General features: G+C 40.3%; 2 protein-coding genes across 2 annotated transcripts; one reads left to right on the forward strand and one right to left on the reverse strand.

Annotated features, from left to right (window-relative positions):
* Window positions 1-2,115: 2,115 nt before the first annotated feature.
* Alp12 (Alkaline phosphatase 12) lies at window positions 2,116-14,187 on the forward strand. Its single transcript, XM_074089848.1, has 10 exons — window positions 2,116-2,138; window positions 4,767-4,853; window positions 7,089-7,291; window positions 8,264-8,456; window positions 8,962-9,122; window positions 9,668-9,881; window positions 10,433-10,566; window positions 12,060-12,258; window positions 13,327-13,554; window positions 14,004-14,187. The coding sequence occupies exons 2-10, from the start codon at window positions 4,793-4,795 to the stop codon at window positions 14,162-14,164; spliced, it is 1,554 nt and encodes a 517-aa protein (XP_073945949.1). The 5' UTR covers window positions 2,116-2,138; window positions 4,767-4,792; the 3' UTR covers window positions 14,165-14,187.
* A 3,519-nt stretch (window positions 14,188-17,706) lies between these two features.
* On the reverse strand, window positions 17,707-19,030 carry LOC141429366 (uncharacterized). Its single transcript, XM_074089654.1, has one exon. The coding sequence runs from the start codon at window positions 18,930-18,932 to the stop codon at window positions 18,084-18,086; it is 849 nt and encodes a 282-aa protein (XP_073945755.1). The 5' UTR covers window positions 18,933-19,030; the 3' UTR covers window positions 17,707-18,083.
* Between the last annotated feature and the right edge of the window lie 1,455 nt (window positions 19,031-20,485).

The raw sequence follows: 20,485 nt of genomic DNA on the forward strand, positions 1-20,485 counted from the left end.
ATAATTAAATACATAGGTATTTAACGCCCATTAAACATTCGTACTATACATACTTATACAAATATCTGCCCCAACTGGAGATTGAACCTGGGACCTCAAGCTTCATAGGTTCTCTATCCACTTAGCTATCCGGTCGTCCGGTCGTCAGTACCCTTAGTGTAAGTTTTCGGTTACAAAATACGTCTCGATCGCGTTCGCGTTAAAATCTCAATTTGTATGGAAACACGAACATCGCAAACGTTCCGCTAGAGGCGCTGTTCGCGTTACCATACAAATTGAAATTTAAACGCGAACGCGATCGAGACGTATTTTGTAAACGAAAATTACACTAAGGGTACTGATCGTAATAATAATAAAACCATTCGTTTCGTGTAACATTGCCCATCACCATCAGTGGCATAGCCTAGTTGGGGCGGGCGGGCGTTCCGCGGTTCTGTGGGGGGCGCAGTTCTAACCTAACCTGACCTACTTTTCTGGTAGCAGTTGGTATCTGTGGTTGGTTCGTGTGCGAAGTGTCATTTTGAACAAACATTTTTATGAAATATAATAATTAGCCAAAAGTAAACGTTCGCTTAATAAACGTTTGTCATAATGAAACTTGACAATGTAAAATTATGCCAAATGATAATTTGACCAAATGAATAAAATGCGAAATGTTAAGTGTTAAATTTCATGTTGTCAATACTATATTAAAATAATTAATTAAGTATAGAAGTATCAAAGTAAAAAAAATCTTATTCTTCGGCAACGTTTACGTGCTTTTACCCGACCGCCCGAAGGAGGGTTATGTTACTGAGTAATTCTTTTTTAGGGTTCCGTAGTCAACTAGGAACCCTTATAGTTTCGCCATGTCTGTCCGTCTGTCTATCTGTCCGCGGGTAAGCTCAGAGACCGTTAGTACTAGAAAGCTGTAATTTGACATGAATATAGGTACACACATATGTCACGCCGACAAAGTGGTACAATAAAAAAAAAGTAAAAAAAAAATACTTAGAATACCGTTAGATACACATAAACTTGTGCATGGTAAGGGTTAAAGAATCATAGGTCTACCTGTTAAACATTGACATATTAAGCTAAAATTATATATATATAATATTATTAACTAAAATGTATACCTTACTTCTGTCCATTGTGATGGTTGCCTGGAAGAGATCGCTCTGAAGCGATAAGGCCGACTATTGCTTACTTTAGAAAATCTCTATGTATATACCTGTGTTTTCTGTAATGCTTACTGTATTGGTGTGCAATAAAGAGTTATTGTATTGTATTGTATTGTATAAGTAGGTACCTATCTGTTTAGGTAGGTTTGTGTTCCAACATAATTGGCAACCTGATAAAACTATATTAAGTACCTATTTTTGATAAGAATAAAGATTAACTTTGTAAGATTATTTGCCCAATGTAAGTAAACGCACTGTTCCAAGTTTTTAGGAAGGAATCTGTAAAAGAAATTAGGTAAGTATGTAAGTAAAAATAAATCGTACCTAGTAAAATTATGAGGGAAAGTAGCACAACGAAAAATTTGGTCTTTTTCTCTGAAAGCTGGCGCGTGCTGAGGCACCGACTTCGAGCTAATAGGTACCTAGTGCTAGAAAAATATTTTCAAGGGTTTTGTAGTCGGTTCCATTTTGTGTTATTTTTTTGAGTCGGTTTTACTTTGTTGTTAAAATTTTAATTTCTTTCCAAACATTTAAATAAAGCCGTAATCATTTTTTTCTTGTTCAAAGTCAAAGATTAATTTATATAAATTGTATCAAAAACTGTCTAACAATCTTTAAAAATACATACCCTACCCTCAAAATAATCTCAAAAATTACAATTGCTACCCTATTATTTTTCTCATACGTACGAAAAATAAGCAGCTAAGTACATATAAGCGTAAATATAACTTTTATAATATACCTAGTTGCTTCTTATTGCGATTGCTTTTTATTCATAAAAACAGTAAAAAGTTTTTTTTTGTAACAATAAAAAAATATGACCCGAAACAAAACTTATATCAGTGCCGTAGCTCCCAATTTCATGACACACGTTACAATCTGTCCGTGACGTCAAGATATAACTATCTAATTGAGTACCATTCGTTCTGAACTCAGTCGCGGTCGCGGTAGCCGCTGCTTCATTCAGTTTTCGTTCATTCGCCAAAGAGTATATAATCACTACGTTTTAAGAGTCGGAACTCTCATACAAAAACAATACCACGATTGTAGTATGAATTCAGTGTCTTTTTTGTGCCAATATCAAGAAACGAACTGCACAGACTAAACAGGGCCGAAAAAGTCACATTGACAAGTAGTGTTGTTAGGAACAGTCGATATTATCGATATTGTAACAGCATAGTGTTGTGCTTTTTTTATCGATATATAGTCAAAAAACGGCACGTAGTGGTGCGCTTTTTATTAATTAAATGATCGAATTAAAGAAAAAAAAAGTTGTTTTTCTTAATAATAATTTATTTTCATGTCATGGATCTGTTTTTCTTTACAGTTTCACGTTACACAAGTATTGTATTGTCCGTTTTGCACTGCACAGCACTTGTGGAAGGCTGTGCATGTAAATATTCCACACTGGGCAACTCCAAAGCTGAACCTGAAACAAAGTTTAATTTAGCCAGTAGCTTACACTAACTAATGCAAGATAAAATAAAATTGGTACGCACAATCCAATTTTTGTCATATTGCAGGTCAATGACCTATGTTTACCTAGACAACTTTCTTACAATTTCTTGCCTTATTGTCAAATATGTCTTTACTTGTCAAATGAATGAAATGAAATGAAAGTGATCTTGGAGTTAGTTGACAATACATAATTTTGTATACCTCTGATAAACAATCTACTTGCCATGCCAAATGTAATGAAATTAATTCTGTAGTTTTTACCCGATTCTGGTGAAGCCCAAAAGGAGGATTATATTTTGACCTGTATGTATGCATATCCATTTCTATCTCCTCTAACTACTAAGCAGCTCAACCTATTTTTAACCCCTAACGCAAAAAGAGGAGTGTTATTACATGAAGTGTACCATAAACACAGACAATACAGAAAAAATGATCAAGTGCGAGTTGGACTCGTACATGAAAGGTTCCGTAAACAGTTCAATAAAAGTTTTTCTGAAAATTCTTCTAATATAAGTATTTTTTTTTGCTGACTGTACTATATGCCCCTGGTTACCAAAGTACTCGTCAAGACGACAAACGAGTCCAAACTCGATGCAGTTGTGTTGTTTATCACAGTCTTCCTATGGTCACCCGCTAGCTTTATCATCAGATCAACTCTAAAATTCTAAATTATGCTATAAGGTATAGATTTTTATCAGTGATAGCTTACCTGTTGTATTGTCAGTTTTACACTGCGCACCACTTGTAGAAGGCTGTGCATGTAAATATTCCACACTGGGCAACTCCAAAGCTGAACCTGAAACAAAGTTTAATTTAGCCAGAAGCTTCCACTAACTTATACAGGTGAAATATAATTAGTGTGTATAGCCAATTTTCTGTCTATTACTAATGCTCTGACCGGCAACTATACTATACACTCAAAATACCTAGCATTATTATTGATGACGAAGCAAATTAATTTGTAACATATATTGTATGTAAAAAAAATATGTGCATGTGTATTGATGGTATTTATTAGGGTTATGGTTTATGGGGGCGACTGAAAAACAGCGCCTGTTAGCCAAGGGACTTTGTTCTGCAAGGTGCAGGCATAAGCTGAGTCGCTTTCCCTTTTGATAGTTTGATTGTACTTATTATTTGTTATATACCTATGTAGAATTTGTAAACAAACTATTAAATCAATATCTTTTATTATTTTATTATTATTATTATAAGATGCAGTAAGTCAAGTTGCAATAGAGATAAATTGAAAATAAAATAAAGTGTTTACCTTGGCTGTTCTTGCCATCTTTAGGGGAAACCCTTCAAGAATTTCTTCAGAAAGAGGTGGCATGGGAAGTCCCAATTTTGGTATGGCTTTCTTCTTCAGCCGGGTTTTCGATTTTGTGAAATCTCGTTGCCAACTACTTTCACCCACTGCTTACAACTGAAATAAAATTTAATTGTCGTGATACTATATAATACGAATTGAAGTCGGCCAGCCAAATATAACCTCAACACCTATTATCAGATTTATCAGTAACTTTACTTACACATGTTCACTTAGAGGAAATCTAGCAAAGAACATTTTGTTTTCACAATGTTTTTCTTGAATACCACAAATTTCGCATCTCCTCATGTTGAATGGTTTCTTAGTAAAGGACAGCCGTGAAAATAACGGTAAAAACTAGAGTCCTGTCTCGAATAAATGCACTTTAGTGAAAGAAAAGTTAATGCAGAGGAGAAATAATCTCAAACTCAACGCTATTAACAAAACAAAACACCAAAATACACGAAAATTCAAACAGTAAACACAAAATCTCGCGAAGGCGTCCGTTCCCACGCAGCAGATGAAGGTTTGTTTGTGGGCTGCCATATAAAATTGAAAAATAGAACTACATTTTTTTCATTTACTTAAATAAAAAAGGATATCCAGTCAGAATTATTTTTATATTGTATTATTTATCTTAATAATATTTTTTTCCGCTTATTTTTTTTTTCACAGCTTAAAATGTGAAGAATTGCAAATATTATAATTTAAGTGAATTCTTCTAAACACAGATCATTTCATAATTATGGCAACCAATAAGTTATTTTGGAGAGGTTGGTACAAAAAAGTCACTAGCTCCATACATTAGATTTTTTGTATGGAGTTTCAACCCACTGCATTCGCCACCCGACCGCGTCCTAGAATGCGCGTCACACTTTTGTTTTTGTTTGTGGTCGGTGCCGCGCGATCTTCGCAACGTACTGGTGAGTTAAACAGTTATATTATAATTTATAATATTAGTAAAGCCTGGTTTTCACAGCGAGAGGAGCGGACTCATTAATGATGTAGTCTAACGCAGGCGTTTTCAACGCTTTGGTTTTAACAAGGTTCATGTGATCCTTAATGATTTAAATAAAAACTATAAAGTTGCTATAGGTACATACAAACATTAATATTCAGCTTACAAATCGCCACTCCATTAACATATCCTACGTCCTAACGTTAATAATAATTTAGTTGTTCTTGTAAAAACAAGCAGCAAATTTAGTATCGATAGTTATACAACTTATAAGAAAGAAATAAAACATTTATTCGTGACATTACGAAAAAACGTATCACGGTCACAAAATGGTTCCATTCAAATCAGTATAGGTAATTACTGGGCATAGTTATTATACCTTTCATTTATTTTCATGTAAACAACAGAGATGCAATGACTGAAACACGAAGAAATACGAATGATGTCGATGTAATTCGCAGTGACAATGTTTCACGCAATTCAACTTCTTCGACTACATATGCGTCTTGACTATAACACGCAGCTATCTGGGGGCACGGTAGTGCCCCCGCCAAGTCGAGCGCGAAGCAAACACTGCCGTACCATCCTTTACTGGAACCATTTCGCCGCATTTTCAGGCCCCTATTTGAGAACCTCTGGATAAGACCAGAACGCAGACATTTTCGTCATCCAGTAATCTATAATCACATACTTAAAATCCAAAATTTCAAGTCTGTAGGTCATTTAGTTCCGAAGTTAAGCGAAAGCAAAGTTTCGCATTTATGACACTCACTCACTCACTCACTCATGATCATCAAAATAGAACTAGTACTTCCCATAAACTCAGAGAGCTGAAATTTGGTACAGAGTTAGGGTTTAATGGCCACATAAAGGGAAAACTATAAAAACTAGGATAATCGAAGATCTGGAGTACCTGGTGACTCTGATTAGAAAACACAAGAGTTCAACCAAACTATTAGAGATCGACAATTCGACATACCACCTTTACAAAAAATATTCAACTTGGTGGGCCGCTTCATTTGATAATAAGTAATAAGCCCACAAAACAAAACCATAAGGAAAACATCGTGAGGAAACCTGCACAAACCTGCGAAGCGATTCAATGGTGCGTGCGAAGTTCCCAATCCGCACTGGGCCCGCGTGGGAACTATGGCCCAAGCCCTCTTGTTCTGAGAGGAGGCCTGTGCCCAGCAGTGGGACGTATATAGGCTGGGATGATGATGATGATGATGATGAATAAGCCCACGTTTCTACAAAATGAAGTGAAATTCCACCAAAAACAGTCTGTAAAAAACTAGCCAAGTCTCGAAGGAGCTGTTTGTTTATCTCTAAAAAGTAATGAAATCTAGACAAAGTCATGCCAAGTCTAAGGTTCCTTACAGCGATTTCTTTATTATTATAGTTAATGTTGTGTGACTTGGCCGTTGACTTGTATGTTTATTTTGTCCGCGTATTGAGTCTCAACATTTACGGGATAAGACTTAAGACTCAACATTCTTTATACGTGAGTGGATACAAGTCAACGGCCAAGTCACACAACATTAACTATAATAATAAAGAAATCGCAGTAAGGAACCTTAACTTGGCACGACTTTGTCTAGATTTCATTACTTTTTAGAGATAAACAAGCAGCGCCATCGAGACTTGGCTAGTTTTTTACAGAATGTTTTTGGTGGGATACTTTATTACCTATTGTTTCTAAATAGGTTTAATTATAAGCTATATTAACTGAAGGACGTCGTGAAGCGTTAAAATATGTTAATTTTGAGAGTGATCAGGGTACGTTCAAATTTAATTAGTGCACCTACTAAGCTACTAACTACCAACTTTCAAGAAGTTATAGTAGTTTAACACATCTGAGAAATAGAAAATAACATTCCAGTTCGAGAGCTACTTAGTAAACATTTTAGAATAGATATTTGAGGTCACGAAAACACTAAATACAGTACTTTTTTACTATAATTATACACAAAAATTACAAAGTCAAAATAAAAGTGTTTTTTATTCATTTTAGGCTATAACAAGGACTGTCCTTGTATTGGATTCTTTTCGAACTCGGTAAAGAGTCCTCAAATGACAAGCGAAAAATTTTCATTCGCTCTTTAAGTGAGATCAGGACCAGCTGATGATGATGGCATTCTGGGGCGTGCAATGAGGGTGGCAGCGCTAGTATTAATGACACTATTCTACCCATTTCTAGACCAGAGATACTGGCGGGACCTTGCCCGAGGGGAGATCGAGGAAGCTTTACGCCTAAAGAGGAATGAGAACACTGCCAAGAATGTCATCCTTTTCATCGGCGATGGCATGGGCCCGAACACAGTCACCGCCACTAGGATCTACAAAGGGGGAGAGTCCTACCGGATGGCCTTTGAGGAGTTCCCTCATGTTGGCCTTCTAAAGGTAATGGTCCTAATTTTAGAACTTGATGATTAGGGGCTCCCAAGTCTTTGAAACATTAAATTGCAGATTACTTTATTGTGATTGCTTTTTTGGAGTCTTTTTGTATATTTTCAACTCCTAATTTGTTACTTTTACGGGTATTCCGTGAAACCATATCGAAAATACAAACTGAGACATGGATGCACAGAAAAACCAGAAAAAGAGACCAGCACCGGGAATCGAACCCAGGTCCTCAGCAATCCGTGCTGCGTGCAACCCCTACACCACTGCTGGACAGGAATCTAGACACGAATTTTTCCTATGCATACATATCTCAGGTTGCTTATTTCTACTATGCTACTTAAGCAGCCTGACCTGGGTTCGATTCCCGGTGCTGGTCTCTTTTTCTGGTTTTTCTGTGCATCCATGTCTCAGTTTGAATTTTCGATATTATTTTATTGTGTGCAGTTTACTGTAGCGAGTTAAAAGGAGTCCTAAGGGCCTGGTCACATCACCGTCGTTAAAACGGTGCGAACCATAACGTAAAAAGACGTGGCGTCTTCATCTTGTGGTGTACCGTGACGGCAATGCGCCTCACTTCGGCGCCGTTTTGCGTCGCGACGGCGTGCCGTGCTGTTGTTGTCAGACCCGAACGGGGGATACTCTGCTTGTTGATGTAACTGATGGCCGTTGTGGTGATAAGATTCTGAAGTGCCGCGTGCTGAAAGGCGAAATGCTATTTCTTAAGGTAACCGAAAACCTGGACACTGCATCAGTGGGCATCTTTCTGCTGTTACGATAATAGGCTGGACTGCTTTACTGAAGAGCATAGTACTCGTAAAAACTGTGCTTATAAAGTTCCTAGACACTGTCTGTGAATCTATTTCATATGTGTGTGTTCCATATGTGTTCTAGCTTCCTTGCTAGCAGCCCCCGATTGATTATTTAACCAAAATAAACTATCACTTTAAAAGTTTACTCGCTATGTTCCAGACTTACTCAGCCAACAAGATGGTGCCGGACTCAGCTTCCACTGCAACCGCTCTCTTCTCCGGTAGCAAAGTCAACCACCGGACCTTGGGTGTGGACGCCACTGTCCACGAAAACGAGTGCCCCAGGTCCCTGGACCCTGAAGCTCAACTGAAGTCCTTGGCTTCTTTAGCTCTTGAAGCTGGGAAGAGTGCTGGTACGACATCTTTATCTACACCATAAATTTTTGGAATATCACTCGAATCATTTCCTGATTATATGATGGCCTTGGAAACAAGTTGGTTGACTGTATACATACGCGCATTTTAGTCGCATCACAGTTATTATGTTTTTTTGGTATTTTTTATCCCATTGAAAAAAAAGTAGAAATATATACGTAAATAATAGACCATTATTTATTGGCCAATAATATCAAACACAACCAATAGCATTGGGCAGAGTTGATCGCAGGTGACCACAGTCATGGTCGATTACCAGCTCGATGAACAGACACAATTAATTCTGTCACCAAAATCCCCATAGTACAATACGCTCGCCACGCCAAGCGGCCAATAGAGACAGGTGGAGAAGGAGCGCAACGACAGCAGACCATAGTGATGGCCGACCTTTCATAAACACGACTGTGTTGGGTATCAAGAGTGTCCGACTTAGAGAGAGACTAACCATTTCCATCTCTAGTACCACCGCTTTAATGTCCTCAGGGTTCGTGACGACGATGCGCGTGACGCACGCGACGCCGGCGCCGCTGTACGCACACAGTCCGAACCGGAACTGGGAGTGCGAGGGGACTATGCCTGAGGGGACACAGTGCAAAGACATCGCCCGGCAACTCGTGGAGGACTGGCCTGGAAGGGACCTGCATGTAAGTACGACATAGGGGTGTAGTTCTAAAAGTTAAACACCATGAACATCACCCATGTGTCAGTCAGGTAATCCACGAGGCTAAGCAATTGAATTTGAATTCGCATGTGATTCCCAAGAATATCATCATCTACATTCATACCTAACTTCGTCAAAGTCCAACCAGCTGTTTTAAAATGTTAATTCGTTTCTGTAGTATTACATAATGACACAGTAAATAGCATTTATTGGATACACCTGATGTATTCACATGCAACCTTCTTGTATCTGAGCGACTGATCGTTAGTATAAATCACCATCGTGATTCCTACATTCGTTATTATTGTCCCACGGAAAAGAAAGAAAATGATATATTATCTATTATTACATTAAAATTGCGCCCTATAATTTGGTCAAACCAGAAACAAGTTTACCCTCGACTTAACAATACACGAACGTCTCGAGATAGATGGTGCAATTTAGGCACATGTAAAATCTACTATTTCAGCAGCACAGCAAAAGTGTTCAAAGAAGGCTGTCACTGAATTAGCTTAACTTTTCTTCCAGGTAATAATGGGGGGAGGCCGTCAAATGCTGGTCAGCAACTCCACCGGCACAGCAGGGGACCCCATCAACCTGTGGGGCTGCTACCGACAGGACGGCCTCGACCTGATCCAGCAGTACAGGGACGACAAGGACCAACGTGGCTTGAAGCATAGCGTGGTGCAGAATAATAGAGACCTGTCGAGTGTCAACTTTGATGATACAGATTATTTGATGGGTAAGACTACTTTAACTCCTATCAGCCAAGGGTCAGCAGTGCACCTGTGACACCCTCTATATTGCGGATATCCATAGGCGGTGGAGATAAGTTTCCAATAGGTGACCTGTATGCTCATTTGCTCCCTTCTTACAAAGTGTGAATAATATACAACTGAAAAGTTAGAAGTAGAGTAGTCTATTCAGAACCGAACTTGAAAACTTTTTAATTTTAATTTTAACCGAAAGTAGAATCGATTATGATATAATTTGAAGCAGATTAGGTGTTATGTTAATCTTGCTTGCTTGTACAAGCTACAATACAAGCACTTAGAAGTTTTAGAGGAAATAAAGAGAGAAAGAGACAGAGAGATTTATTATGGCTCCAGGACCGTACAGTAATAAGACTACAACTAGCATTAAAACTAAGTTACATGGTGACACGACAGGATTAGGAACATACTTACGTAATTATATGGCCGAAACACAATTTTTTTTCCGGGACACAGATAAAGTTGCGTGAAACAGCTTGCTATTTGGCTGTAGTGTATTAAATTCCTGCTTTCGTTTCAGGGATTTTTGCCAACGGACACTTGGCGTATGAGTTTGAGCGCGACCATGGGCCAGAGGGCATGCCTTCCATCAGCGAGATGACCGAGGCTGCCATCAAAGTTCTGAGGAGGAATCCCAATGGATACTTCTTGATGGTAAGACTATGAAAGACAATGATACCTTTTAACTCGCTATTCAACCGTTGCATGTTGATGGCGAAGAAGCAAGATAAAGGGTTGGAGTTTATTGATACGGGTCTTCAGCCTGAATCAATTAATTTAACTTGTGTTTTAATTTTGTTTCTAAATTAATACTATGAAACACAAGAAGTACTTATAGATGGTTTAGTTTTTTATTAGCATAAAAAATATTATTATAAGCGTGTTCAGTATTACGAGTAGTAAAGCATCAGTAACAATCTTTTTTATCATCAGTGTCGCATTGTGCTGCCAATTTATACTGTTTTTACATGACCTACTGATTTATCTTTGAGATTACATTATCTTATTCTGATATTTGTTTTGTATATGTATATTTACAAAGTATGTTGTTTTCTTCTAATCACAACTGTTATGTTTAATAGGCTACCATAAATCTCAATATTATTTTAATAAATAGCTTAAGCTCAGACAGAATCATAGATATTGCATAAGCTGATGGCAATTAGTGTGTCTTGATACAGTATTTGTTTAAATGAAATCTGCAATAAACAGAAGGTAAACTGCAATAAAAGCGACAATGTCTGGAGGTCGTTAAAGTTACTTCCATTCGTCGTTCATTAAGTCTGATAATTTTTGATTATCTTTTATTTAAAAATCTATTGTAAATCACGTCACCACGTCAGGTATTTCAAAATAAATACAAAATATTTCTGCAGGTGATTGGGTTAAATAGTTTATTTATCAGAAAACTTTTATGTTTTTCAGGATTTCTTATCGTGTTTGGCAAATGTTTCCATGTATAAATAAGCCGGTATTAGCCGTGACTATTATATTTAGAGTAAATTCCGATGAAACCTTTTTAGGTGTATTTTATTAAAGTAACCTAACCATCGCCAGAAATATTTCCAAAAAAAAAATTTCGTGCAATGAAGAATCTTTAATCCACGGGATGCCTCGCGTCGCTCGCCATAAATAGTGGCGCGCAAGTACCTAACTATTTGTGATTTGCCAATTTTGTTACTAATTTTGTTCACATTTTAATATACGTTACATTTGAGTACGGAGGACGCGCGTCCCTACAATTATTACCACAACAGAAGGCAACAACTGTGATCTAACTGAATTCAGCCCCAATATTGACCCAATCCCATCTATCCGCAATCCAGCAAATGACATCTTTCCATCTACCAAGATTCAAAAAAATTAATATATACTGACCGGCACAAAATTTGGCCCACACTACATACACAATTACCTATTTCTGCATAAATTTGAGGGCCAGATTTTTTGCCGCTCAGTATATCTTCTAGAAGCTAGTCTAAAGCCCAGTTTAGATCTGCAAATAACATCGAGCAAGTTACATTATACATTGCGGCTCTCGATTGACCACCGCTAACTTGTCGATTTTTATTGAAGGTCTAAACCAGGTCTACTCTCTGCTCGGCAATAGGATGTAGCTAAAGCAACCTATCTTTATACATTTTCAGGTGGAAGGCGGCAACATTGACATGGCCCATCACCGTGGTCGAGCTAAGACTGCCATTGACGAAGCAGCAGCAATGGAGGACGCGGTTCGAGTCGCTGTGTCCATGACAGATGAGAGAGATACGATGATCGTGGTCACGGCTGACCACACGCACACACTGTCCATCAACGGGTATCCTGATAGAGGATCCAATATCTTCGGTAAGCTTTGAATAGACAAGTACTCTAGAATAGATAATTAGTGTAAGATACTGCAGAAAATATTGACATACTGCGGTGTGCAGATGCGCTCAATGATTAAGGATCTCGGGCTACAAAAATGTCGGACGATTATTATCATGTCTTGAAATATCAATCTAAAATTTAACTTTAAGTAAACTACCTTTTTGTATAAGATATTAATGCAAGCTAGTCATTTTCAACCATCTTGGTGTGGGTCTTCTTCAAATTTCACCATTTATCTCTGTTCTGCATCACTAGCATCCATTTCGTCCCTGCAGTTTCCTTGATATCCTTCCATCGCATAGATAGATATTTTTTCTTCCAAGAAGGTTTTTTACTTTTCTATAAATAATCACACTTTCCAGCTATGAACATATGTATTTATAAGTATCAGTGTTATTATTAGTGCTTCTACTATGGCCGAGCCATTGTAATGTCGTTACCACTTCTACAATGCCAAATATAACGTCCGCAAAAAAGGCCATACACTCGGAGTCAAAGGAACTGCATCGATTATTTATTTGAAAATGAAACTACCATGAGACTCACCCATATTTTTACAACCTTTTCTTTAGCTTGTTTATTTATTTGTTTGGGTCAAATCTCGGAACCCACTTCCACTGGCAGTCCGATTGACTTGAAATTTGGCATACTTATGTAAATTTGGTGACAATACAATAATCTGGTTGTGACATCTTGGTAGTCCGGCCAGGATCGTCTCCACAGAACGGAACTCCTCAACGGTTAATGGCATCGACTTGAAATATGGTACGGAGATGTAGTTTGGATGACAATGCAAGTACAGTCAACAAAACATACAGTCAGCAAAAAAAAATTGTATTACAAATTTAATTTATAACAAAAACTTATTTAATGAAAAAACATGTTTCGGGCTAATTCGTAGCCCTACCTCTAGGAGCATGCTACTCAGCGGCTGCTGCAACACGCGTACTGTGCGTCACTGGTCTGCTAGCGTGACTACCCGACAAAACTAATACCGGCTCACAACTACCCACGTTTTGATCGTCATTATGTCTTCTTTTCCAGGTAAATCTGCGATTTCTCCTCACGACCAGAAACCTTACACAACCCTGTCTTACGGCACGGGAGGTCCCGGTGCCATGCAGTACGAAGTTCAAGTTGACGAGAACAACCAGCATACGGTGGTGCGACGGGACCCTGGGAATACGGATGACTTCATGTATGAACAGATTGCTGGGATCATACTGGATGAGAACAGCCATGGAGGAGGAGATGTTGCTATTTATGCCAGAGGTATGTTTTCTGTTAAACAGGTTTCTTTAAGGTCCCGTGACGATGCCTTCCAAAAACAATGTTGTGGAAAGTTCATTCCACGATTTAATACTGCAGGAGCGAGCAGTCGTGAGAGTTGCAGTGGATGCTATTAGCTGGTGTTCATTGAGGCGTTCCTAGGGGGACGCCTTTGTTCAGCAGTGGACGTCTTCCGGCTGATGGTGATGATAATGTATATTACTTACCGTGATTATTTTTCATCATCATCATCATCAGCGAGAAGACGTCCACTGCTGAACATAGGCCTCCCCCTTAGAACACCATAACCACAATGAACGAGAACTCGCCACTTGCATCCACCGGTTTTCCGCAACTCCATAGCTTAATGATTGATTAATTTAAATAAATTATTAATCACATAAACTCTATAAACTATCACAGTAGTCATCATAATAATCATTTATTTACAGGACCCTACGCCCACCTCATCCACAGCGTCCACGAGCAAAACTTCGTGTTCTACGCGATATCGTACGCGGCTCGGCTCGGAGAGTACAGAAACACCGGCGCGCGCGCACTCGTCGGTGCAATTGTTCTAGTATTCTGCGCCATCGCTCATTTGTTTACATGAAACAATATAGATAGTCAATCAGCTACAGTTGTTTTATTAAACTGGTCCCTTCTCAAGTGGGTAATTATTACTTTAAAATGTTAAAATCAGTATTTAGAAGCACAGCAAAGTCAAATAAAAGGCTCATTCATTCATTTTTCTTTTATCTAAGATGCTGAGTTACTCGGAAAAAATAATACTTCCGATTGAGCCTTTTTATCGGTGCCGTAAAATTACAGGTGCCGTAAATTTTTTTTTTATAGTTTCGCGGGTTCGGTTCCCGATTTAGACAGGCGATTATTCAAAAATCTTTGGATGCAGTTAATTTTTTTTTTTAATCAAAATGAAGTCTTCTTTCAGTAAAATTGTCTATCTGTAATATTAAAGATACTTGCCCTCCAAGTGGCATGGTCGGGACAGCCTGTATACTGCACAGAATTGATATGGGACTTAAGTAATTTTTCGAATATGGAATGACAACTTATTTATACGGACACGCTTCTACAACAGCTATGCTTACATATCATATTGTAGACTAGCCGTTGCCCGCGACTCCGTCCGCGTAGTATTCCTTTATCGCTATCCCGCGGGAACTATGCAATTTTCCGGGATAAAAACTATCCTATGTCCTTCCCGGGGACTCAAACTATCTGTATATAGAATTTCATCGAAATCGGTGCAGCGGTTTAGACGTTATTGAGTAACAAACATCCAAACATCTGCACAAACTTTCACATTTATAATACTAGTTTTTACCCGCGGCTTCGCACGAGTAAACTATTCGGTCTGGAAGTTGCAATTGAAATTTTCGGGATTTTACAAAATTCCCCTGGAAATTTCCAAATTTATATCGTGCTCTTCATTGAGGTTGTGTTGTGAATAACTGTACAAAATTCAAGACTCTAAACCCAGTGCTAAAATTTCAAAAAATTTCCCTATCCAAATTCAAATTCATATCATTTATTCAGTAAATATACCGCAATGGGCACTTTTACATGTCATTTTTTTAAATACCAGCACTTTCGGAAAGACCATCATTGCCAAGAAGAATGTGCCGCAAGAAGCTTGGCAGAAAGTCATTTTTTCAAAATAAAATAAGTACAAATAAAATACTTAAAAACTACAGTAAGTAAGTATACAATTAAAGAAAAAATTACAAAATAATAATAACAATAATACACGGACTATCCCGTGGAAATATTGGGATAAAAAGTAGCGTATGTGTTATTCCAGACGTCCGGCTACCTACATACCAAATTTCATGCCTCTAAGCCTAGCGGTTGTTATTTCGAGATTTTATCCCTATCCCGTGGGAATATCGGAATAAATAGTAGCCTATGTGTTATTTCAGAGGTTCAGCTACCTACACACTAAATTTCATGGCTCTTAGCCCAGCGGTTGTTATTTCAAGATTTTATCCCTAGGTATCCCGTGGGAATATCGAGTCAAAAAGTTGCCTATGTGTTATTTCAGACATCCAACTACCTACATACCAAATTTCATGGCTCTAAGCCCAGTGGTTGTTATTTCGAGATTTTATCCCTAATTATCCCGTGGGAATATCGGGTCAAAAAGTCACTTAAGTGTTATTCCAGATGTCCAGTTACCTACATACCAAATTTCATGACTCTAAGCCCAGCGGTTATTATTTCGAGATTTTATCCCTATCCCGTGGGAATATCGGAATAAATAGTAGCCTATGTGTTATTCCAGAGGTCCAGCTACCTACATACCAAATTTCATGGCTCTAAGCCCAGTGGTTGTTATTTCGAGATTTTATCCCTAGTTATCCCGTAGAAATATCGGGTCAAAAAGTCACTTAAGTGTTATTCCAGACGTCCAGTTACCTACATACCAAATTTCATGACTCTAAGCCCAGCGGTTGTTATTTCGAGATTTTATCCCTATCCCGTGGGAATATCGGGATAAAAAGTATCCTATGTTTTAATCCAGGTTATAAACTAACTTTCCGCCAAATTTCATCCAAATCCGTCCAGCCGTTTAAGCGTGAAAAAGTAACAAACATACTCACTCACTCACTCACAAACTTTCACATTTATAATATTAGTAGGATTAAAAACCAGTTACGAGGAGGATGTTGAGAGAAAAATTATTTCAAACTCAGAAATAACCACAAAATCCCCAGACACTCGTAACATATTAATTAACTAGCTGTAAGTAGCTAAAAACAAACAAAAAGAAAGAAAAAAAAAAGCACTGCATTATAATATTATATACTATACCTAATGACATCACTGCGTATACGCATAGATACAGACATAGGTAGACGCTGACTGCGTGTAATATTAAGGGCTTCAAATACCGGTAAAAAGTTGGTAACGTTACCTCTGTCAAAAAGATTTAACGTTAAATCGTAATTAACGTTAAACGATGTAACGTTACTTTTAAAATTTTTACCGATATTTTTTTTTTTACGTTATAAGCTGATCACGTAAAGTTAACGTTAAGTATCGTTAAAAGATTACTTCTCACTTAGCGGCGTCCCTGGTCATCATTCTGCTAAATCAGAGCATTTGTTTATGCTATTAAATCTACTCAACAACGATATGTATGTGCTTGTATGTAATTCGCATCAAAAAATAATTAAGAATTGCTATTTTTTTACGAAGTAGCATTCACGATTATAATTTTGATCCCGACGTTTTGAGCATTCCAAGTCACGGAAACACTAAAAACAAAATTTACCGATTGAAGTAATGTTACTTTTTTAACGTTATAATAATGTGAATTGAGTAACGTTAACAGGCCCTACTATTAGCTACTATATAAAGAAAATTTACCGTTATCAAGTAACGTTACTTATAATGTGATAATTTGGTAACGTTAACAAGCTCTGGTAATATATTATGTAGTGTCCGACCGAAACACGATTTTTAGCCGAAACCGAAACCGAAACCGAATATTCGTTTTCTTTCCGATTTCGGCCGAAACCGAAAACGAAACCGAAATTTTTGAAGACGTATCAAAATATTCAAAATTACTGCTTTCACATCAAGCACAGCTACAGGCGACTAAAATAAAAAGATGTAGAAACGAAACGAACAAAGTTACAAAAATATGTACAAAAGTCTTTATTGACTAAAAATTAAGATAGTATGTTCATATTTTTGTGATGTTGGCCTTATCGAATTTTTTGTAGTTGCCATATGTAAACTTTACTAGTTTTTAATTAATTAGGCAGCCTGTTAAATAGTTCGACCTCGAACCTCGGAAAAAAATTAATTCCTTCACTCGATCTTATGGAACAATAAAAACACCAAAACAAATAATTACCTCATTTTTTTACAAAATACCTACTTGGATAAGTTTTACAAAATACTCAATTTTTCTAATTTAAAACGGTAAATAAATACCTGAATGACGGCTACTTGTCGAAATATTTGGACATAACAAACTATGTTCATTTCACAACCACATCTTCATTCACGGGCACATTAACTGACATTTATGTATGTAAATTATAATGTTATCTTATATTGAATGAATAAATAAACTAAACTAAACTAAACTATTTTGGAGTCTTTAGGAATGATACACACACGCACCAAGTTAAGACGTTTATTCCATTTCACCACGAGTTTACAGTTCGTATTACAGTATCTATTTTACAAACAATGTGCCACGGCCGCGAGTCGTAGAAGAAGAAAAACCTGAGAAAATTCTATTCAGTGTCACAGGCCATCTTGTCGTAACCGGCCAATCAACGTCGACCGCCAGGCGCGCGTGAGCGTTGATTGGTCGGTTCAAACCGTGGTGCACAGATAGAGATAATAATAGTGGCGGGATGATGCGGCGGCGCTGCTGGTCGCTTAATAGCGCCACATCACCCCCCCACGGAGAGATAAAGCTCCACACAAGTGGAGATAAGCTACAACATAATACATGGAGATAAGCTATACGACGTTAATGGGAATTGGGATTAGGGATCGTATGGGATTTTGAATTTGACTTTCCTGCCAGACCGTGTGGAATACTCAGCTCGAGGCGGAGCAGTTGATGCATGTGGAGACACGACTGGCATCGGTGGGGTGGCATGAGGGTCCAGAGTAACCGGCGGCGATGAGTGCGATGAGGGCGGGGCCGGGGTGATGGTGGGCGGCCCGCAATTGGCGGCGGGGCGAGCAGGATCGGCAGGCTCTTCGGCGACGACATGCGCCGGCTTTAATCGGTCGCTACTCACCTCTACCTCTCGACCTCTTATGTTGAGGGTCGCCGTTTTGTCCCTCATGCGCAGGATCCGGTAGGGACCTGAATAGGGCGGTTGCAGCGGGCGGCGCACTGCGTCTTCGCGTAAGAACGCGTGGGTGGCCGATGACAGTTCTTTGAAAACGAAAATGGCTTGCCGGCCGTGACGTGAGGCGGGCGCGGGGCGAAAATGAGCCATTCTTTCGCGCAGCTGACTCACGTAGTCTGCGAGGTCAGTTGGGCGCTCTGTTGCGGTGGGCGGAACGAGCAGTTCGCCGGGGAGGCGCAAAGGCTCGCCGTAGAGCAGCTCGGCGGCAGAAGAGCCGATGTCCTCTTTGAGGGCGGTGCGCATGCCAAGGAGCACCAGGGGCAGCGCTCTGACCCACGAGTCGCCGTGGCACATCAGAGCGGCCTTGAGCTGGCGGTGGAGTCGTTCCACCATGCCGTTGGCCTGTGGATGGTAGCTCGTGGTGCGCATCCTGGTGGTGGCGTGCAGGTGCATGAGCCGCTGGAAAAGAGAGGACTCAAACTGGCGGCCCTGGTCGGTGGTGACGACTGTCGTACACCGAACCGGGATATCCATCCGCTGATGAATGTGTCGGCGACTGCCTCTGCAGTCATAGTTGTCATGGGCCAGACCTCTGGCCAGCGCGTGCTGCGGTCGACGGCGGTGAGACAGTAGTTGTAGCCGTTGCACGGAGGAAGGGGACCGATGATGTCCAGGTGAACGTGGCGCAGTCTCGACGATGGCGTGTCGAAGTGCCCGAGGGGCGTCGAGACGTGTCGCGTCACTTTGCTGCGTTGGCAGGGCACGCAGTGTCGCACCCACTCGTGGCAGTCCTTGTTCATGCCGGGCCACACATAGCGGTCGCCGACAAGTTTAGAAGTGACGCGCGCGCCGGGGTGACTCAAACCGTGTAGTTTGTTGAACACCGCGCGGCGGTAGGGGGCGGTGAGAAATGGGCGGGGCTTACCGGTCGAGACGTCGCAGGTGAGTATGCAGTCCGTCCCTGGTATGCAGACCTGCTCCAGCTTGAGAGAGGATCCGTTTGATCGACGAAGGCTGGCTAGCTCGTCGTCGGTCTCTTGTGAGGCGGCGAGGGCGACGTAGTCCTCCTCGAGCGAGATCGCCTCTATCCGCGACATAGCGTCCGCCACTACGTTGTCCTGGCCGGGAACATGTACTATGTCGGTAGTGAACTGGCTGATGAATGACAGCTGGTTGAGCTGAGCGGGTGGCAGTTTCTCGCGGCGCTGGTGAACGCGTATACGAGGGGTTTGTGGTCGGTGTACACGGTGGCGTGCTGTGCTTCCAGGATGTGGCGGAAGTGCTGGACGCTCTCGTAGACTGCTAGCAGCTCGCGGTAGTAAGCGGGCCACTCGCTCTGCGCTGCGGTAAGTTTCTTGCTAAAGAAGGCGATCGGCTGCCACGCATCGTTAATACGTTGCTGCAGGCAGGCGCCGACCTGGGTGCCGGATGCGTCAGTGAAGAGGGCGAGCGGCGCCGAGCCGACGGGGTGAGCGAGGACGGTGGCGTTGCGAGGCTCACTTTGCAAGCTTCGAAGCATGCTCCAGCTCTGGCGTCCATGGAAACGGCTTGGCTCCTTGTCCTTGGTAGTGGCTAAGGCGTCGATCAGGGGTGCTTGCAGTTCTGCTGCATGGGGCAAGAAACGTCGTAGTAGTTGATCATGCCGAGGAACCTCGCAATCCCTGGATGGTTTTGGGAAGCGGGTAATCTTGCAGGGCTTGGATGCGTTCTGGGTGGTTGCGTACCTTCTGCGCTGATGTGGTAGCCCAGGAAGACCAGTTGGTCTGCGCCAGGTGACACTTCGAAGGGTTCACGACCACACCGTAGTCCTGAAAGTCGCTGGAACAGTGTGCGCAGGTGCTCCACGTGCTGCTCGGCGTTGCGAGAAAAAAACCAGGATGTCGTCTACATAAGAATAGGTAAATCCAGGCCCTGTGTAACCTCATCATGAACCGTTGGAATGTTGACCGGCATGCGTAAGCCGAGGTCATGTAGGGAAATTCAAACATTCCAAACGGAGTGGTGATGGCAGTTTTCTCTATGTCTGCCTCGAAGACAGGAATTTGCTGGTAGGCCTTATCAGGTCAATCGAGCTGAAGATGGTGCAG

This window comes from Choristoneura fumiferana, chromosome 7 (genome assembly GCF_025370935.1).
Source record: "Choristoneura fumiferana chromosome 7, NRCan_CFum_1, whole genome shotgun sequence".
NCBI lineage: Eukaryota > Metazoa > Arthropoda > Insecta > Lepidoptera > Tortricidae > Choristoneura > Choristoneura fumiferana.